The 18,934-nt window shown below is 44.5% G+C and overlaps 1 protein-coding gene across 1 annotated transcript in view; it reads right to left on the bottom strand.

The window, feature by feature from the left end:
• FAT4 (FAT atypical cadherin 4) overlaps positions 1-18,934 on the bottom strand; it is a 142,922-nt gene that overhangs the window by 70,995 nt on the left and 52,993 nt on the right. The window contains exons 2-4 of the mRNA XM_028521616.2: positions 12,590-12,721; positions 3,623-3,884; positions 1,984-2,334 (exon numbers count right to left, since the gene is read on the bottom strand). Of these exons, the coding sequence (XP_028377417.1) occupies positions 1,984-2,334; positions 3,623-3,884; positions 12,590-12,721 (745 nt within the window). The remainder of the gene's footprint in view (positions 1-1,983; positions 2,335-3,622; positions 3,885-12,589; positions 12,722-18,934) is intronic.

Here is an 18,934-nt window from a genome sequence, read left to right as displayed (position 1 = left end):
CAATTAAAGGGGGAAAAAAATCCATGAAAAATAACTCCAAGTCAACAGTTAGAGCCTGTGTGTGTGTGTGTGTGTGCATGGCACACCCCTGCATGTTTGCACAGAGAAAGTGTCTTACTTTCAGTTGTTTTCCCAGTTCCCTCCATTCTGAGGTAAGGAGATAAATGAAATTTGTTCCAGAAGAGCACGCAGTCCTATGAGGCAATGGGCTCCCTCTAACCCACAATAAATCAATCACAAAAAAAAACCATGGCTCAGAAAATTCTTCACTACCGAAAAGTCTGGGCCAGTCAGTCACAAGGACAAATTAGAAAATATTCACATCTGGGGAGCCGATATAACAGAGAAATCAACGTCCCAAATAGAGATTAACCTGACTTGTTTATGAATGTCTGTTTGGAGCCAGGCCCCAGAGCTGGGCGGGGGCACAGGGCTCCCGGGCCGGGGCTGCTGCACACTGAACACCACACGTGACGAAGGTTCCTCGTTTACTGCTCACATGACCAGCAGTAGCGGTGGTACAGTCACGGCCACCTACCTGAGCTGTGTTCGAGGGGAAAACTTCAAAAAGGACTCAGTAAGTCCTCAAGAAAGCACTTCTGTCTGGACTCGGGGTGGTGAGCACACACACAATACAGTGCCCAGAGGATGTGTTGCAGAATGAGGCACCTGACACCTGTGGAATTTTGTTAGCCAGGGTCACGCCCACAAATCCAATGAAAAGGAAAAAAAAGAAAGCTGTGAATTGAAACCGATAAAATACTGTGCTTCTTGCCTCCCATGTCTTTGTACGGGGCATTTGCAGACACTCCTGAAAGCACACTAAGTCCGGGGCAGAACATTGAAACGGAATGATATTCTGAGATTACATAAATCATCCCTGTCAGGGAGAGCCAGGAAATCCTAAATTAAGGTTGCTATGCCGGTGCCACCAGGCCTCGGGCTAGAGACCTATTTCCTCCTCAAACTTCTGCGCCTGGCTTTCCCTCCTGATAGGACATTCCGGTGCATCCAGTGGGAGGGGAAAGAGGGTTTGAACTTTCCGAAACAGTTCAGCTCAAGGCGGGCAATCTGCACAATGTTATCCCTACCAATACATCATCTCCTGTGTGTGTTTACAAAACAGGTCTCGGGAGAAAGGCCAGGGGAGTCATTAAAAAAAAAGTGTACCAAATGCCTTTCAATAAGTAAAAATCAAACACACGTAAAATCTAGATTTAACGAAGAATCTCGACTTGATTTCACAGCCTGAGAGGGCCGGGGCTGTCCTCCGAGTCGCAGCACGAACGCTTGCCAAGACATCGCCAACAGTTTTCGGTCAAATAGAAAACTAGTCACACATTGTTAAGTGGTTTTGGAGACTTTGGTTTTACTTTGGTTCCAAATCTTATCCTTTTTACATTAGAATGATATGCGTAAATAAGTATTTTTATTTATCTGACAAAAACCAACTGAAAAGCTGTCTATGACTTCTATATTACTAAACTGCAACACCGCCACACACTCAATGGGGATAGAAAGATAAAGATGATGAAGTTTACAAGACAGTAACAGTGCATGCTCTCTGTCATAAGTGAGAATTTAACTGACAAATTACCTAATTTGTTTAATCCTCGATAGCTAAATTACACATTTAGCCCTGGCTGGCATAGCTCAGTGGATTGATCATGGGCTGCGAACCAAAGTGTCAAAGGTTCAATCCCCAGTCAGGGCACATGCCTGGGTTGCAGACCACAGCCCCCAGCAACTGCACATGATGTTTCTCTCTCTCTCTCTTTCTCCCTCCCTTCCCTCTCTGAAAGTACATAAATAAAATATTTTTTAAATTTTGCTGTTTAAAAATTACACATTTAGCCCTCCACTTTGGACCTATATTCACAAATATAACACAATTTTGTGACAGCGGAACAATGTAAAATAAACACAATATCAATGGGACATCCTTTTAGGGAGGTTTTTTAAGCGTGTAAAGGAAGCACGTACCATCGTCGGCGTCGGTAACGTTGAATGCGAGCACCGTGGCCCCCGGGGGCAGATCCTCCATCAGGGACGTGCTGTGCGAGCTCAGGCGAAAGAGAGGGGGGCTGTCGTTCACATCCAGCACGTTGAAGTACACCCGGACGGCGGTGAGCTGGCCCCCGCCATCCTCGGCTTGAACGGTGAGCACGTAGTACTGCTGCGCTTCATAGTCTAAGGTGCGCGTCAAATTGAAGACCCCAGTGACCGGATTCAGGAAAAACAGGCCATCTTCATCGTCCTCATTCACGCTGTAGGTGATTTCCCCGTTCACGCCGGAGTCGTCATCTGTGGCTAAAATAGCTGCCACCAAAGAGCCTATCAGGAGAATAAATTAATCAGCTAAATGAAAGGGACACGGGTGCCACTGAGAGAATACATACACAACACCAAAGACATTGTTTCTGCAATGACATATTTTAACTAGAGAATCACCATGAAAACAGAGCAAACACGACATCCGGCTGATTTCTCCATGAACGCTCCATGAACAACACTCCCAAACGCTAGCAAAGCATGCAGCATCTTCAACCGCCAGTGGACCTGAGGCTGCGTGCTGCATGTAACTATTCTGGGCATGAACGCTACTTCTGGCACGACTCTTCTACCTGGAACTACCAATTCATATTTCTGAATTCAGGAAACATGCGTGGGGGTCCACGGCTCATGTCAGGACCTGGGGACTGCAAGCAACAACGCGGACGAGGGCCCGGGAGACACCCCCTGCCAGCCCAGACGGCTGTCGCTGTCATCAAGCAAGAAATGAATGTGACGGCAACTCCGTGCTTGGGGGGTGAGGGGAAAACTGCAGCGAGGGATACGTCGTCTCCTATAAATGTTTCCTTCCCCGTCAGATGAGGTTCCCAAACATATGCCTCATTATGCAAACACATTCCAAGTAGGACTCTGAATAAAATCTCAGTTTCGGATAAGGAGGACCAATAACGGGAACGAAGCGCACACACCAAGAACACGGACACCATGTTCTCAAACACAACAACCACAACACGCTACACTGAAGGTGCAGGATGGTGATCCAGGGCTTATATTCCACTGCCGCTCTCCGCGCACCTGCTCATTCTCAGGCCCCGCAGCAGCCAACTCGCCCCTACCTTCTAAATTAACCTTTGCCCTCATCCCAACAGGAACGCTCCTTCCCATTGCACGGCAGAAGGAACTGAAGCTGAGAAACATGAACTACCTTGTCCTGGGTCACGCAGCTAGTAAGGGTTAAAACCACTCTTCACAGGCTTTCTTCTGCTTTTCTCTGCTCTTTCCATACATAGCGGCATAATCACAACGGACATTTCTCGAGTGGAAAAATAAAATCAAAACCGTGGTTGCCAGAAGAATGAACAACCCCTGTCACAAGTGCTTTCAGACACAGAAAGATCTGTAACTAGTGCTCTCAAAACTCTAAACCCAATCTGCTGGGGAACTGGAGCAAAGATGGCGAATGAAAACATTCAAACATCCAGCATACGTATTTTTAGGCCTAGGAGCAGACGGTGAAAACTCGTCATCGATGAAGAGCAGTGAAAACATGGTCCATCGCCGCAGCCAAAGGTGGTCCTTGCACAATGCCCCCGAGGGCACGCCCCCCTACCTGGCGTGGTGTCTTCAGGGATGTCGAAGGAGTACACGGGCCTGGAGAACCTGGGCGAGTGGTCGTTCACGTCGCTGACCGTGATGTTGATCCTCATATCGGAGGACTGCAGGCCGTCGTCGGCGCGCACCAGCAGGGAGTACTTGGAGCGGCGCTCCCGGTCCAGCCGCTTGGTGGCGATCAGGTCTCCGGACTCGGGGTCGATGCGGAAACTGTCGTCCGCCCCACTGATGATCGTGTACGTGACGAGAGCATTCGCCCCCTGAGAAGAAAAGACGGGCACGGGAACCATTAGAAGTGGGACAGGAAGAGTATTACGTGTTAAGTATGGACTGGACAAAGGGAGGCTCTGGGCTTAATTCTGCAGGATACTGTCAGGTCTCAAAAGGTAGCTGGCCAGTGTCATATCTTATGGAGCCAACCGGCCAATGTCATGTCTTACTGAACCAGCCTTGCCCCCTCACTCCATGGAACAACACAACAAATCTCAACCTTCAGGACTAGTTATATATATATATATTTAATTCATGACATTTGCACGTGTAAGGAGTAAAGCTGTCGCTGTGCTATTACCCATGATAACACTACTAGTCGGTTTGCTGAAGGCTTGCTTTTTACCGGGCACTGTCACGGGTCCACGAGGTACAAGTTCTCCAAGGAAGACGCGGGGTCCCCAGATGCTCGTTAACTTACACACGGTCACCCAGTAAGTGTCAGTGTGGCTTTCAAACCCAAGTCCGCCCGACTGAGCTCGGTGTCCCTCCCCACGCAGCAGGAAAAGGTAACCGACCAAGGCCAGAGCGCATGGGAGAGGTTTGCAAAAAGCACTATAAGAGCCAAGGGGAAAGAGGGATTCATTTGAGTTGATTTATTTTGGGAAGATAAAATGGAGACTGTGTAGAGCTGGGCTGGGTTTTAAAGAGAGGATTTTTTTTTCTTAAAGCAAAGACTAAGGGAACACATTGGCGTGTAAGCAAGAGGGCACAGGGAAGAATGACGAGCTTGCTCGCTCGCCGTTGCACAGGTCGGCCGCACGGAAAACGTCAGTGCAGGACAAAGGAAGAAAGGCAAGCTGACAGGAGGTGAGGGGTCCAGGTTGCAGAACTGTGATGGTAACGCACGCCGGCTTGAATCCTATGGCCAAGAAACCACTGAGCTTGTTTGAGTTGGAAACAGTCGTTTAAGGCTATTGTCAGAGGAGAAGGGACGAGGGCGGGAGAGGCCGGGGAAGGGGAGCAGTGAGGGTCTTCTCTGCAGGCTCCAGGGGTCTGCTCTGTGAGACGAAACCAGGGGTGCTGTCCCTCGCTCTCCCAGGCCTTTGAGCCGCGGCCCTCAAACACTAACGTATAGACCAGGAAGCTGGCCGAAGGAATGGAAAGTTGAGAAAAAGAACACACTCATTAAGTGTTTATTAAGTGCTAAGCACCACTCTGAGCCGTATAGCTTCCTGGGCACTAACTGACTTAATCCTTAAAGGCGAACCCTTAGGTCAGGAACTATTATTATCCCCATTGTGATGATACAGAGACTGAGACAGAGGAATTTAAACCCCAGCCATCTCACTCCAGAACCTAGACTCTTAAATCACTGCACACCTGGCATCATACACAGGACAAAGCAGGAAGCCACTGATGTTCCTTAAAGGCTATTGGACAGAGAAATAACAATAGCTACAGTGTCCTTTGTTCTGCGCATTTGTTCACGTATTCCCGTGTCCTTCTTTTAACAAGTCTAGGTGATGGGTGAAGGTGAAAGAAAAGAAAAGAAAAACTTCAACATCAAATTACTTTGGGGAGGAAGTAAGACACTACTCTTGATGGAGACATTTCAGAGTAAGATCTGCTTTGGTGCAGGAGAATTTAAGCAGTGAGCTGTTACATGTGGTGTGAGACTGACGGGTAATTCCATGGAAATGGTTATGTGTCAGTCAGAGATCTGAGAAAAGGTTTGAAAAAATATCTTAAGGTCAATGTATGCACGTGGCAGTGGAAGTCCCAGATTTGTTGAGAACTTAAAAGTGGACGACATAAAGGAATAGCAGTGTAAGGGCTAAATATGGACTTTTTAAAAAAGATTTTTATTTAGTTATTTATTTTTAGACAGAGGGGAAGGGAGGGAGAAAGAGAGGGAGAGGAACATCAATGTGTGGTTGCCTCTCATGTGCCCCCTACCAGGGACCTGGCCCACAACCCAGGCGTGTTCTCTGAGTGGGAATCGAACCAGCAACCCTTTGGTTCTCAGGCTGGCACTCAATCCACTGAGCCACACCAGCCAGGGGAAAATATGGATGTTTTAAGACTGAGAAGAAGGAACACACAAATATATGGACACACACAGGGCCTGTCCAGAAAAAGCCCAACCACTGTTAATATAACAAGAACGGTTTGCACAACATTGAAGTAACTGGCAGCCAAGGAGAGTGGACTGGATTGCACATGTATGAACAATGATAACTTCACTGTACTAGTCAGTGGGGGCGGGAGACACCGTTAAGTGAGTGTGTGTACTGTGGCTGTTACATTCAAAATCACTGAGCAAGCAGAGCAACAAATCTGCACCAAATTTTGTGTTAAGCTTGAACACTCTTTCACAGAAATTATTCAGATAATTCAGAAGACCACGCCTATGGCAACTGGTGATTGGCAGCTTCATCACAACAGCACACCTGCTCATGCATCACGTCTTGTACAGTTTTTTGGCAAAACATCAAATCACCTGGGTGACTCAGTCCCTCTACAGCCTAGAGCTGGCGCCCTGTGACTTCTGGCTTTTCCCCAAACTAAAATCACCTTTGAAAGGGAAGGGATTTCAGATAATCAATGAGATTCAGGAAAATACGACAGGGCAACTGATGGTTGAACTATGGAAGAACTATGGGAGGTCCCAGGGTGCCTACTTGGAAGGGGACTGAGGCATCATTGTCCTGTATACAATGTTTCTCGTATCTTGTATCTTGTGTAAACGTCTCTATTTTTCATATTACATGGCTGGATATCTCTTGGACACACACAATAGTGTGGTGACAGCCAGAGGGAAAGGCGGGCAGGGGGAGGTGGAGGAGGGCAAAGGGGGAGAAGTGTGGGGGGGACAGAAGAGACTTTGCTTTGGACAATGGGCACACGATTCAGTGAGCAGATGATGTTTTGTTGAGCTGTGCACCTGGAACCTGTATGGCTTTGTTAACCAATGTCACTCCCATAAACTCAGTTAAAAAAACAAAACCAAACAAGGAAAGCGGGAAGAAGGAGCAGAGGTGGGGGTTCAAGGAAGGAGGAGGGACCTGGGGGGAAACCGGAGGGAGAGCCTGCCAGGGAGGTCAGAGGAAGATGTCAAGAAAGGGCAGGTTTTAGCAAAGTCAGAATAAAGATATTAAGGAGAATCTACATTAAAGCACCCATCTAGATTTGATGATGGGAGATAGTACTATCAACGTATCTACATGTTGTTGAGACCGTAAGCAGTGAGACTCGGATACTGTAAATGGGGTATATGATAACTGGCGTGCTGAGGTAGACATTCTACTACACTGAACTGGCTGAGAGCTGGTGCTTTGCAGTGGAACCTCGGCTCCGATGCTTCCCAACTGTGCGTCACCGGCCGACCCTCCGCCTCCGGGAGCTGCGCTCCCCTGTCCGGACTGTCGGAGCGGCACTGCCCGCCAGGCGGCGCCCTTGGGAGCGTTGAACGAGTCTATGCACGTGAAGAACCAAAACGATCTTTGAGACACACTTTAAGTATGTGACCATGCTAGCTACTTTTATTCCCGTTTTTAATATTTTTTTTTACCAAAAATATAATCAGTTAAGAGTATTCGATGACTAACATGTCTGCAAATGAATAAATCAAACTATTATTAGAGTTGCCATATATCCCAAGGAAAATATGTTTCCCGATTTCCTATTTTATAATTACCGAGTCTCGACCCTGAGGTATACATAATGTTGGAATTGTTAACCTCAGAAATTACATTTTGATTTAAATGTACCCACATAAAACAAATAGGTCTTTTGCCGTTGCTAGCCTCTAAACGTTTGTGTATCACCATATGCAGGCTAAGGACGCTAAAGGAGGGCATTACAAAGGACACCCATTCCAGGCGTGTAGGACTCTAAGGCTAACGTGATGGGCATCAGAGTTTCTGTACTTGTGTTCCGTCAGAGACTAAGTATGTTTTCTCCTTCACAGTCCAACACTCACACATAAGGCAATGATTCCTAACAGTCAAGGGCGAAAACTCTCTTTTTAAAATGTATGTTTAGTGGCATCTGCTATATTTAGTCCTGTGCTCCCCAAGCCAATCCTAACATTTCATAAAGCGAATGCCTGAAAGCACGTTTTAATTTAGAAATGAAACAGCTGAGTTTAACATACTGCCCACGTTTACCTTGTATACTCAGGTGTGCATGGGATACCTAACATACTCGTTTTAATTGTATGGTCTAACAAAAACACTTGACAAAAATCCGAGACTTCTAATCTGACCACATTCTGCACTCTTTGTTCCGCTCCACAAGAAATCACATTATTTTAGTAAAGCAGCCCAGGTATGAAAACTGCTCTTTTAAATTCTGACTTCTTAAAGGGATATTTGGAAGTTAGGGAAAAGCAAAGAAACAAAAACAGTTTTAAAGTTATTACGCAAACCGTCTAAAATCTGGCAGTGCCCTGTCTCCCAAAGCTATGGCAATTCTTCTGCACAGAAGGAAAGGCACCGGACTCCACTGATGTATTTTCACATTCAAATCCGTGGATGTGGTGAATTAATAGTTCTAGTGAATACCTGAAAATGTCTGGCCGAGAGGAATGATTTCATGAGGGCTTTTGAAACTTCCATTTATTTATTTAATATCCCAAATATGCAGTCTCAGCAATGCCACAAGGAATAAATACCATCTTTCAGCTGCTGCGCCGTGGAAACAAGGCTGCTTAAAAATACACTCTTGGGAGGAGCCACAGAGAGAAAAGCACGTGAGAGGAATTCCGAAAGTAAATCGCTGTAAATTGCAAATGCATTTTACAACCTCAGGTAGTATGTTCAAAAACAAGCGTGGTGCTGAGACACAAAGCTGGAGCACCCTGGTCCCTCACAGGCATGACAACTCTGTCTAGGGAAGGAGACAAGGGACTCGGCGGGTCACACGCTTCTGAAAGGTGTGCGTCCTGCTTTGGCACAAGTTTCAGGTACTATTTAAATTGAGTTTCACATGTTCGTGTTGCCTTGGGTCTACGAATGACTCCTTGACCCAAGGAGTCATTATTCTCCAGTGTCCTACTAGTTTCTTGAACATACTAGTACTTTTATTTTTCTTTCTTTATTTTATCCTCACCTGAGGACATTTTTTCATTGCTTTCAGAGAGAGAGGAAGGCGGTGGAGGGAAAGAGAAAGAAACATCGATTAGTTGCCTTCTCATACATGCCCCTACCAGAGCTCGAACCCACAACCTGGGCATATACCCTGACCAGGAATCGAACCTGCAACCCATTGGTCCCGGGGATGATGCTCCACTGAGCCATTCCAGGCAGGGCTAACATACTAGTACTTTTATATTGGATTTAATTATTAGGGAAAAGTGTACACATAATAAAGAATATATCGACACATAATTTGCTGATGGCCTACAGAATCCCAGTGTTTTAAAGAATCCTACTAATCTCTCAACATCAATCCACCAGAGAGCTGTCTGGCAATTTAATGCTGATGTGAAAAATGCTACGAATGGTGCCATTTCAAAAGGGCGTCAGCGCACCATCCCAGAGAAGCCTCCTCGCACGCCTTACTCCTGGAACATTCGGGATGTTTGGACTGGGCACAATTGCCTCGGGCTGGGCCAAACCCTTCTGCCTCACGAACCATGATAAAGCTAACAGGGAAGCAGACCTCCTGGCCACTAGGTCCAGTGTGCGGGTCACTCTTCAGACACTGTTGCCGCCACGTGTAACAACAGAAGGGTAGGTAACCTGGCCTCTTAGCACCAACAGGAACTCTGCTCTTCTTCTCACGTGCTTATTTCCCTTCCTTTCCTCCTTAAAAACTCCTTGTCTACACCCCATCAGTAGGACCTAATTTGGGTTTCTGCCTGCACCTATGCCCCTGAATTGCATCGGGACAAAGAAAGTTGGTTCCCAATGACAGAAGATGAAATAGTCAGGAGTCATTACAATGCTATTAAAGAATTTAGGAGAACATGTGTTCAAGAAGGAAGGCAACCTCATGAGCTTAATCTTTACAAAGCAGCCCTGATACAATTTTACAGAACATCCTCCTTGCCTTTAAAGTTGTAGATGAACCACCTGCCTCCTTGCTGCCTCTCCCGCTTTCTCCCCACCCCCACACACAGACCCTGTGGCAGGCACCGGGTAATCTCTGTGCCTTCAGGTAGTCACCCCTGCAGGCCTGTTGGCACCCCTCCCCTGGACCAGCACACAGCTCTGCCTGGGGTCCCAGGTCTGCTCCCGCTCTACACTTTAGCAGCCCTTCCCTTTTCCGCCCGTCTCACCCCAAATGCACTTTGGGCGCATCCTCGGTAACAATACTTACAGTCGGTATTGTTTAAAACCAGACTGTCTAAGTGATAACACTGGCATGCTTTCTTCCATTTTTGTGGCCATACAAATTTCAGTGGTTATGTTATTTTATTTTTAAATTAAACTTATTGGGTGACATTGGTTAACAGGATCACATAGGTTTCAAGTGTACGATTCTGTGATCCATGATCACACTGTGTGCCCACCACCCAAGTCAAGTCACCTCTGTCACCATATATCTGACCCCTGTACCAGCCCCTCCCACTTCCCGCTGGGAGCCACCACACTGTTGTCTTAAAAAACAAAGCTCAATAGGAATAAAACAAAATGCACTTAAACCGTGTGGACATACTTAGAGACATAAGGACCTACCCTCTCAGCCGTTCTCAAAACTCATCATACATGTGAACATACCTCAAAGGATGAACTTGAAGGCAATGCAAGCATGTGTGCACCCATGCACCCACACATGGGTGCACACATACACCCATACATGGATGTTCACACACGCACCCACATGTGGATGCACACACACACACAGAAAAGTCTGGTGGAGAAAAATAAATGAACATGCAGGCCGCAGAGCATTTGTATTAACCCTTATTTCTCATATCTTAGGAAAAAAGGGAGGAAATAAAATTTCAACAGTATGATATAATAGTATTAAAAGAGTTGAATGTTAGCATTTCTTTCAAACAGTCATTTCTTAGGAGAGTTGTACTGTATTTTGCTGTGTATAATGCGTGCCCACATTTTTGGCCCAAATTTTCAGGGAAAAAATATTTTGTTTTAATTTTTAATTTATCTATATTTAGATATGTTTTTATATCACGAGAAATTTCGGCATTTTTGAACATATGATGGTACAAGACATTTTGTGTAACAAACAATTACAAAACACAAGAACGGATACAAGGTATTTCAGGCACTACCCACATATAATGTGCCTCCTTATTTTTCCCTCAAAAATTTGGGCAAAAAATATGCATGATACACACAAAATACAGTATATCTAATTAGAATATATATATTATAGTTAATGTGATTATTGTCGTGCTTTCTGGGTAAATCACCTGAAATAAACAGGCTCCTCTGTTCTGCTCCCACAGAATACAGCCAAGGGGGCAGCCATCGCCACTATAGTCATTGACACAAACTGTCTCATCGCAGTTGCACGAGCTTCCTTTTCTACTTTGCAGAATGAGTTAATGCAATTTTATGAATTAAGTTATCCAAATATATATTGTATCAATGATGAGCTGTAAACAGGTAGCATCTATTAAATTATTGCTGATATTATCTCATAACTATCAATAACAATAGAAATATTCAGTCACATAACTCTTAAGGGTAGCTGGAATTGGGAATAAACTTTTTGCTACATAAAATTGAGCAGAAGGTAGTAAATTAAAAACATACAACCTTCCTAAATACAAAGCTACAATTATCTAAATGCCTATGCTTTAATTCCTTTACGGTAGTTACCTTTTGGCCAAAACACAAGTGACTGAGTCACTACATTTCTGTATTGCCTGTTAAAATAAATATTTTTTTATTTATTTACCTTTTTAAAGTTAAAGAAAATAAATTTATGAAGATGTTACTCATAGGCCAAAAATGGGGTTTTCAGACACTTCTGGAGTTTGCCTTAAGGTGAGAAAGTTAAATTCTCTGATCTAGGTTGGGCTTAGTTCTGGAGAAAAGGGACATTAGCGTCTAAGAGGTGGTTCCCCTCCCCAAAACTCCAGAGCTTTAATCCATCTGTTTTCCTAGCAAGAAGGAGAAAACAAGCAATGGAATTTTTTAATGAAAAATATACAAATTGCAAATTATATAGCTGCCATCACATTGGGGGCATGATGTTTATTTATACAGCTAAACTTCACATGTGAGAAGAAGAAGACAATCATCTAAGTTATGCCCCCAAACTTCACATTTACCACTAGGAAAGAAGTTTGTGTTTACTAATGAAACTGAGAAACGCATTCGCTTGACTAGATAGTTTCCTTAATACATAAGGCTATTATTGAATCACATCTTTTATGTATATCTAAATTAAATAAAAAGATAGTCTTAAATTTTTTAATTTTAAGTAATTTGCTTTTTTTAAATGACGAATAAAAATCCCTAGCTGCTGCAAGATAACCAATTGGAATAATGATAAAAGTATGAAATGGGGATACTTTTTATTACTGAGAACTGAACGAATTGGGCCCAGGAATCTGCACCGCAGCAAGAAGCGGAGCTGCGGACTGCTGACCCGGGGAACGTGAGCTCTCGACCATCTCTGTGTCGGCATTCTCAGGACACATGTCAACCAACGATCACGGCTCTTTGGAAAAGACACTGCTGGGCCTCAGCCTTCCTGGCTACGAAAGGTGTCAAGAGGAAGCAGACATCGGACAGGCCCCTGGAAGGCCGGGTCTCAGAGACGCAGGTACCTCGTCGGCATCCACGGCGGTGAGCTGCATGATCTTCGAGCCGTCCCCGATGTTCTCCTCCACGGTGAGGTCCAGCATGTCGGTGGGGAACACGGGCGGGTTGTCGTTGATGTCCTGCAGTGTTATTTCTACCTGCAAGCAGAGGAGAAACACATCGTATGAATGACCTGCACGTCTGCAAGACACACATTCAAATGCACACAAGAGTGCACTCAACGAGGCCTTCCGGAGAGACCAGGACCGTGGCACCCAACATCCAAACGACAGAAAAGGCCCCAGAGAAAGCTGTGAGACCTTTACAGGAACATGTAAACCCCAGGAAGAACAGCTTGACTCATTGATAGGAACGGATTTTAAACGGTCGCCTTGGCGTTTACACTAGAAAAGGTCCACTGATCCACGTCATTTTAATCCCCATATGTGTGCACCAGTGCGCCTGTCATCCGACCGTGAAATGTCACTTGCCACACAGATGAAATGGTGTACAATTTCCTCTCGACATGTTTACAGATGGGCAGCTAATGTCTGGGGCAAATAAAGACATTCCCATTTTGTTTTAAGGAACACTCAGCATCTTCCCTTTTAAAGTCAACTCCCAACCTGCGGGGGAAGAAAAACACCCGCATCTTCTTTTCTGTTTTCGCTCCCATCAGCACTTCTCAACGTGACAAAATGCTATGCAAGCATTCCTTTCAGATGTCGTGTTTATAGAGACTGCAAATGCTACAGCTTTGTTTGAAAGATCCGTACGCATAGTTATTTATCTGTTTCCCTACCTAAGAAAAACTGTTTTGCAAGGATTTGGGAAGTCTAAAGAATAACTTCAAACCATGTGTTTTCTCTTTGGAGCCGGGTGCTAAAAGCTGGATATCTGATAAGAAAAGAGAAGACAGCTGCTAATAAAACGGAAGGTTGCCTCCGTTGGGTCACAAAATTAAGTCACGGAAAAAAACCCGCCCATCCATTTGGCTAGGATATAGCCAGGGCACTTTCCTCAGAGGATGAGATGTCACCTTTTATAGTTACACTGTAGAAGCTCCATCAGATCCGGGAGGGATGAGGATGAATAGGAGGAGACAGGGGAGAACAAGAGGATTCTGGTTTCTCTTCTCCCGGGAGGAGGGGGTGAGGTGAGGGGTGGGTGACAAAAGGAGTGACAGCTGAGACTGTCATTATCGTGCAACAAGGAATCAGTGCGAAACAGGAGAGCAAGACACACAGATGGATGAGCAATCGATAAAAAGGAAAACACTGAAAAATAGCAAACAAAAATAAATACTAAGGTCCACCTTTAGTAGGAGCGTTTGCACTGTAGACAGTGGCTCGGATTAGTCTAGGGCAGGGGTGTCAAACTCATGTTCACCGGGGGCCACATCAGCCTCACCGTTGCCTTCAAAGGGCCGAATGTCATTTTAGAACTGTATAAATGTAGCTACTCCTTAACTGGGGGCAGGGAGCTCGGCACTGCTGCCCCGTAGAAACAAGGTGCTGGGCTAGATAGAACAAGGTGGAGGACCTTGTGTTCGCCCCCTGTGCTCTGGGGGATGTACACAGACAGTCTCACAACGAGGCCCCCCAGTCTGCTGCGGGCTAGCATTACCCTCCAGACCAGCTCCTTGCAGAAAAAGGCCACGACACCAGCAAACGTGGCCTCTAAGTGGTGGATCCAGCTGCCTTGTACGGCGGTGAATAGCAGGGGTTTTCGAATCAGAAGGACTGGAGTGCTGATGCTGGCTTTGCGACTTCCTCGCTGGATACGCCTGAACGCTCCATTTCCTAACCTCACTCTCCGCTTTTAAAACCGGGACAGTAAGTGTCTCAGAACATTTTATGAAGACCACACTTCGATGATGTCAGAAAGCATCTGAGGATTTTCTATGTATACAAGGTCTGTCCAGAAAAAGTCCAGCCACGGTTAATATAACAAGAATGGTTCACGCAACATCAATGTGACCTGGCAGACAAGGACAGTGGACTGGAATACACATGTGTGAACAATGACGACTTCATTGCACTAGTCAGTGGGGGCGGTAGACACCATTGAGTGAGCACGTGTGGCTGCTACATTCAAAATGACTGAGCGAGTAGAGCAACAAATGTACATCAAGTTTTCGTTAAGCTTGAACATTCTTATGGAAACTATTCAGATGATTCAGAAGGCCACAGCTGTGGGCAACTGGTGATTGGCAGCTCCATCAGGACAACACACCCATTCATGTATCACGTCTTATGTAGTTTTTTGGCAAAACATCAAACGACCCCAGTGACTCAGCCTCCCTATAGCCCAGATTGGGCACCCTGCAACTTCTGGCTTTTCCCAAAACTAAAATCACCTGTGAAAGAGAAGAGAGTTCAGACCATTGATGAGATTCGGGAAAACACGAGACAGCTGGTGGAGGCTGGGAGAACTGTGTGAGGTCCCAAGGCACCTACTTTGAAGGGGACTGAGGTGTTACTGTCCTATGTACAGTGTTTCTTGTACCTTGTATCTTCTTCATTAGCGTCTCTATTTTTCATGGTTCATGGCTGGACACCCTCTGGACAGACCTCATTTGTACATGTGTCCCCCACACCATGGACCATGCTTTGAACGGCCGGACATCTAGCTCTTGACAGCTACATGCCGATAATTCCAGGTCCCTACACGTGCTTGGCTCACTCTCGGACCTGCCGCCAACCTAAGAGTCTTGTCCCATCGCTATGGCCTCTTTGGACTAAGACTGGGTATGATTTGTTTTGAAATCTTATCCTATAAAACACAAGACTCAAACACTAGAAGTTTCAAGAAGATACCTGGAAACAAAGATGAAGACATTGTCATTTTGAAGGACTCCTTTCTTTCTGTACAAATCAGATCGCTTTACATAATACAGACCATGGCTATTGCAGGTTTATTTTAAAATCCCGCACTTTTAAAATAGTCTACAATATTATTCCTACACCCCCCAAAAAATGTGTATGTTGAAAAACACATTCCATTCTTTTAAAAGACAGACCAAAACCACTGCACGGCTCAGGTTTCAGTGCAGTTATCATCCCTTCCGTGTTTTACATTCATCTTTAGATTTGTTTGGACCTGAAATAAATACAATAATTGCATTTAAATATTCATGCTGCAAAAAGAAATGAAATTGTGAATTCAGGAACTCCCCTTCACCAACAGCTGTCTTTTAAATAAAGCGAGACAAATAAAAACTGCCAGCAGCTTCCATAATTTAGGTCCGGGGGGGCATTTTCAAGGTATGAGTTCTGAAAGTTTTGTGAAAACTGACCCTGAAAGATGGAAGAAACGTTACACCATGAAGATAAGGCACTTGCATATTTCATGCCTGCCTACCAAGGGCTGACCTCTGTGCTCAGATAGTGGGCCCTTGGGGAACACATGTGGTTTCAACTGTTCCCATTACAATGGCCATCGGTAGCTCTGCGGTTGACTTATTCGTAACAAAACACATCAGTCTCAGCTAGTGCTTGAGCCACAGCTACTGCGCACGGCCACCGCCTCTCTCCCCGCGTAGGGACCCTTCAGAATAATGTCTTTCTTGGCTGGGACACCTGATCCCTAGGAAATGAAACCCTGGGGAATGAATGATCATACTGAGAGACAAAACCATGGTTGATACTAAGGGGAGCTAATGACCAATTAATTCAAAAGTGGTCTGCAGTTTGGCAGTTTAATGAAAGCAAAGGTTAAATTAAAAATATGGCTTTAAGTATCCTCACCAAACTTCCTAATTCTGAAGGAGTAGGGACCTTGACATTCGGCCGGCTGAACAGGTAAACAGATATTTAACGCCCACGTGTTGTTGTGCAAACAGGGAAATGTGTATGAGGGTTTTCTCTTCTAAGTGTTTTTCTCTAACATGCGGTCTGTACTTGTATCCCGCACTGCACTGAGAATGGAGTCACATCTTGGGGGCTTATTTTTCATTTTCTAAGTGAGTAAGTCAGAACACAACCACATAATCAATGAGCAAGTGTTACCTAGCAACAGCAATGACCTAATCATTACATATGTGTAGCTGTTACCACAAAACATGGCATTTCACCGATTTAAATTGGTGTTGTGAAAGGGACATGTTACGATCAAGGCTAAGGAACTGACTAAAATAGCAAAGTCCATCACGAGCAGCTTTATAAGCTAAAAAACTGACGGTTGCATTGTGGTCACCATCTCAGCCACAATTAAAAACACACCCTTAAACTCACAACCTCTCTACAAGCTAAGAAAGTGGTTTTTAGTGAATCAGGATGGAGAAATCTAAACATATCTTTAAATCACAACCTTCCTGCAACTACACAAAATGGTTCCTAATCAATGAGAATGAAAACAAGACAATCTACTTTATCCCTTTTGGGAAATGGTGGAGTTCATCATACGGCAAAAGTTCATAAATCCATTTGTTTGCAAGTGGATGTATAAAAATATTTAGGAGAAATTTTAAATATCATCAGGTCCATTTCCTTTACAGAGACTCAAAAGCAAAGCACCCAAATGCCAAGTGACTTCTTTAAGGAAAACAATGTCCGGCCTCCTGTTGCACTGTCGGTGGGAAGGTAAGTGGTGTGGCCACTATGGAAAACAGGATAGTGGTTCTTCGGGAACTAGAAAGAGAACTACCTCGTGACCCAGCAAGTCCACATCTGAGCATCTATCTGAGGGAAATAAAAGCAACATTTCATAAAGACATGCACCCTTATGTCCTTTGTGGCATTACTCACAATAGCCAAGATATAGAAGCAACCTAGGTGTCCGTTGCTAGATAAAGCATAAAGAAGATGTCATACATATACCATGTACATATATATCTTATTTATATATGCATCATGGTATATACATATATAGTAAAATATTATATCATATACAATAAAATATTAGCTATAAATAGAGTGAAATCTTGCTATCGTGACAAAATGGACGAACCTGGAGAGTTCTATGCTAAGTGAAATTAGAGAAAGACAAATACTGTATAATTTCACTTGATTGTGAAATCTAAAAAGCAAAACAGAGACACTCAGAGGGAAAAGTAGGTCGAGGTGATTAAAGGTAAAAACTCCCAGTTATAAAATAAGTCATGGGAAAGTAACAAATAGCACAGATAATAGGACCGATAATTCTGCAATAATGTACAGTGACAGAAAGTAACTAGACTTTCGTGATGACCACTCATCATGTCTATAAATGCAGAATCACCACGTTGTATACCTGAACTGAAACTGACATAACAAGGTAAGTCAACTGTACCTCAAAAAGTAAAATTTCAGCCCTGGCTGGTGTAGCTCAGTGGATTGAGCGCTGGTCTGTGAACCAGAGGGTCATGGTTTGATTCCCAGTCTAGGGCACATGCCTGGGTTTCAGGCGGGGTCCCCAGCAGAGGGAGCAGGAAAGGCAACCACACATTGATGTTTCTCTCCCTCTCTCTCCTTCCCTTCCCTTCCCTTCTAAAAATAAATAAATAAAATCTTTTTTAAAAAAGTAAAATTTTAATACAATAAAATGGAGATGAGAACTCTTCTCCCAAGTTAGCTTGCAAAACAAAAAAATTAAAAAAAGAATGTTTCTAACAGATACAATGATCCACTTAAAAAGTAGTAAGTAAATTTTCCACTTAAAATAAACCTGTAGAAAACAAACCTCTGTAGCAAAAGAAACTGTAGGAAGTAAAAATAAAGCACAGGTAAAAATGAACAGGAAAAAAAGCAAACCAGATGATCAGTTCCGCAAGTAAAATAGATGCGTCACTGGTATGTAAGAAGTGCATGAATGAAAGCCATCTTCTATTCTGAGGATAATTAGAAACAATTCATGTCACTAGTTCCCATCATGCCATCCTGTAATAGTTCTATGATATGAAATCATAGTTGGTGATAATTCAATAACGTTATACTAAGGATGATGACTTCAAGTTGAAAGAGCTTCAGAACACCCCGAGGCATGCTGTGTTGAGAATCCCCCCCCACCCCCCCGAGACCGGAGGACAAGACGCTGAGCAAGCTTATCGCTAAACCTCAGAAGCAGCCACAGCAAACACCAGGAAGGCTGCGAGTGAACCTGCAGGAATAACTGAGCCCACCCAAATGTGCATCACCCCTAACTGGCCATTGTGGTGTCCCTCCAACGACACTCTGCCAAATGACGCCCCCAGTTTATACTGAGTAGGTGCCGCTGAAATTCAGTGAGGAACAACGTCTGATCTTACCCTCGGGCCAATTTTTATTTCATCAGAGTGAAACAAGATGCTGAGACCGACCCCTCAATTCCTGTACGGAGGCGGCTCGGGTGAGGAGCTGACGCTGAAAGGAATTGAAGCGAACTGCAAGCCACAGCAGGGCCAGTGCAGCCAC

This window comes from Phyllostomus discolor, chromosome 8 (genome assembly GCF_004126475.2).
Source record: "Phyllostomus discolor isolate MPI-MPIP mPhyDis1 chromosome 8, mPhyDis1.pri.v3, whole genome shotgun sequence".
Lineage (NCBI taxonomy): Eukaryota > Metazoa > Chordata > Mammalia > Chiroptera > Phyllostomidae > Phyllostomus > Phyllostomus discolor.
Note: the sequence above shows the minus strand (reverse complement) of the source record. Positions and strands in the feature narration are given on the sequence as shown.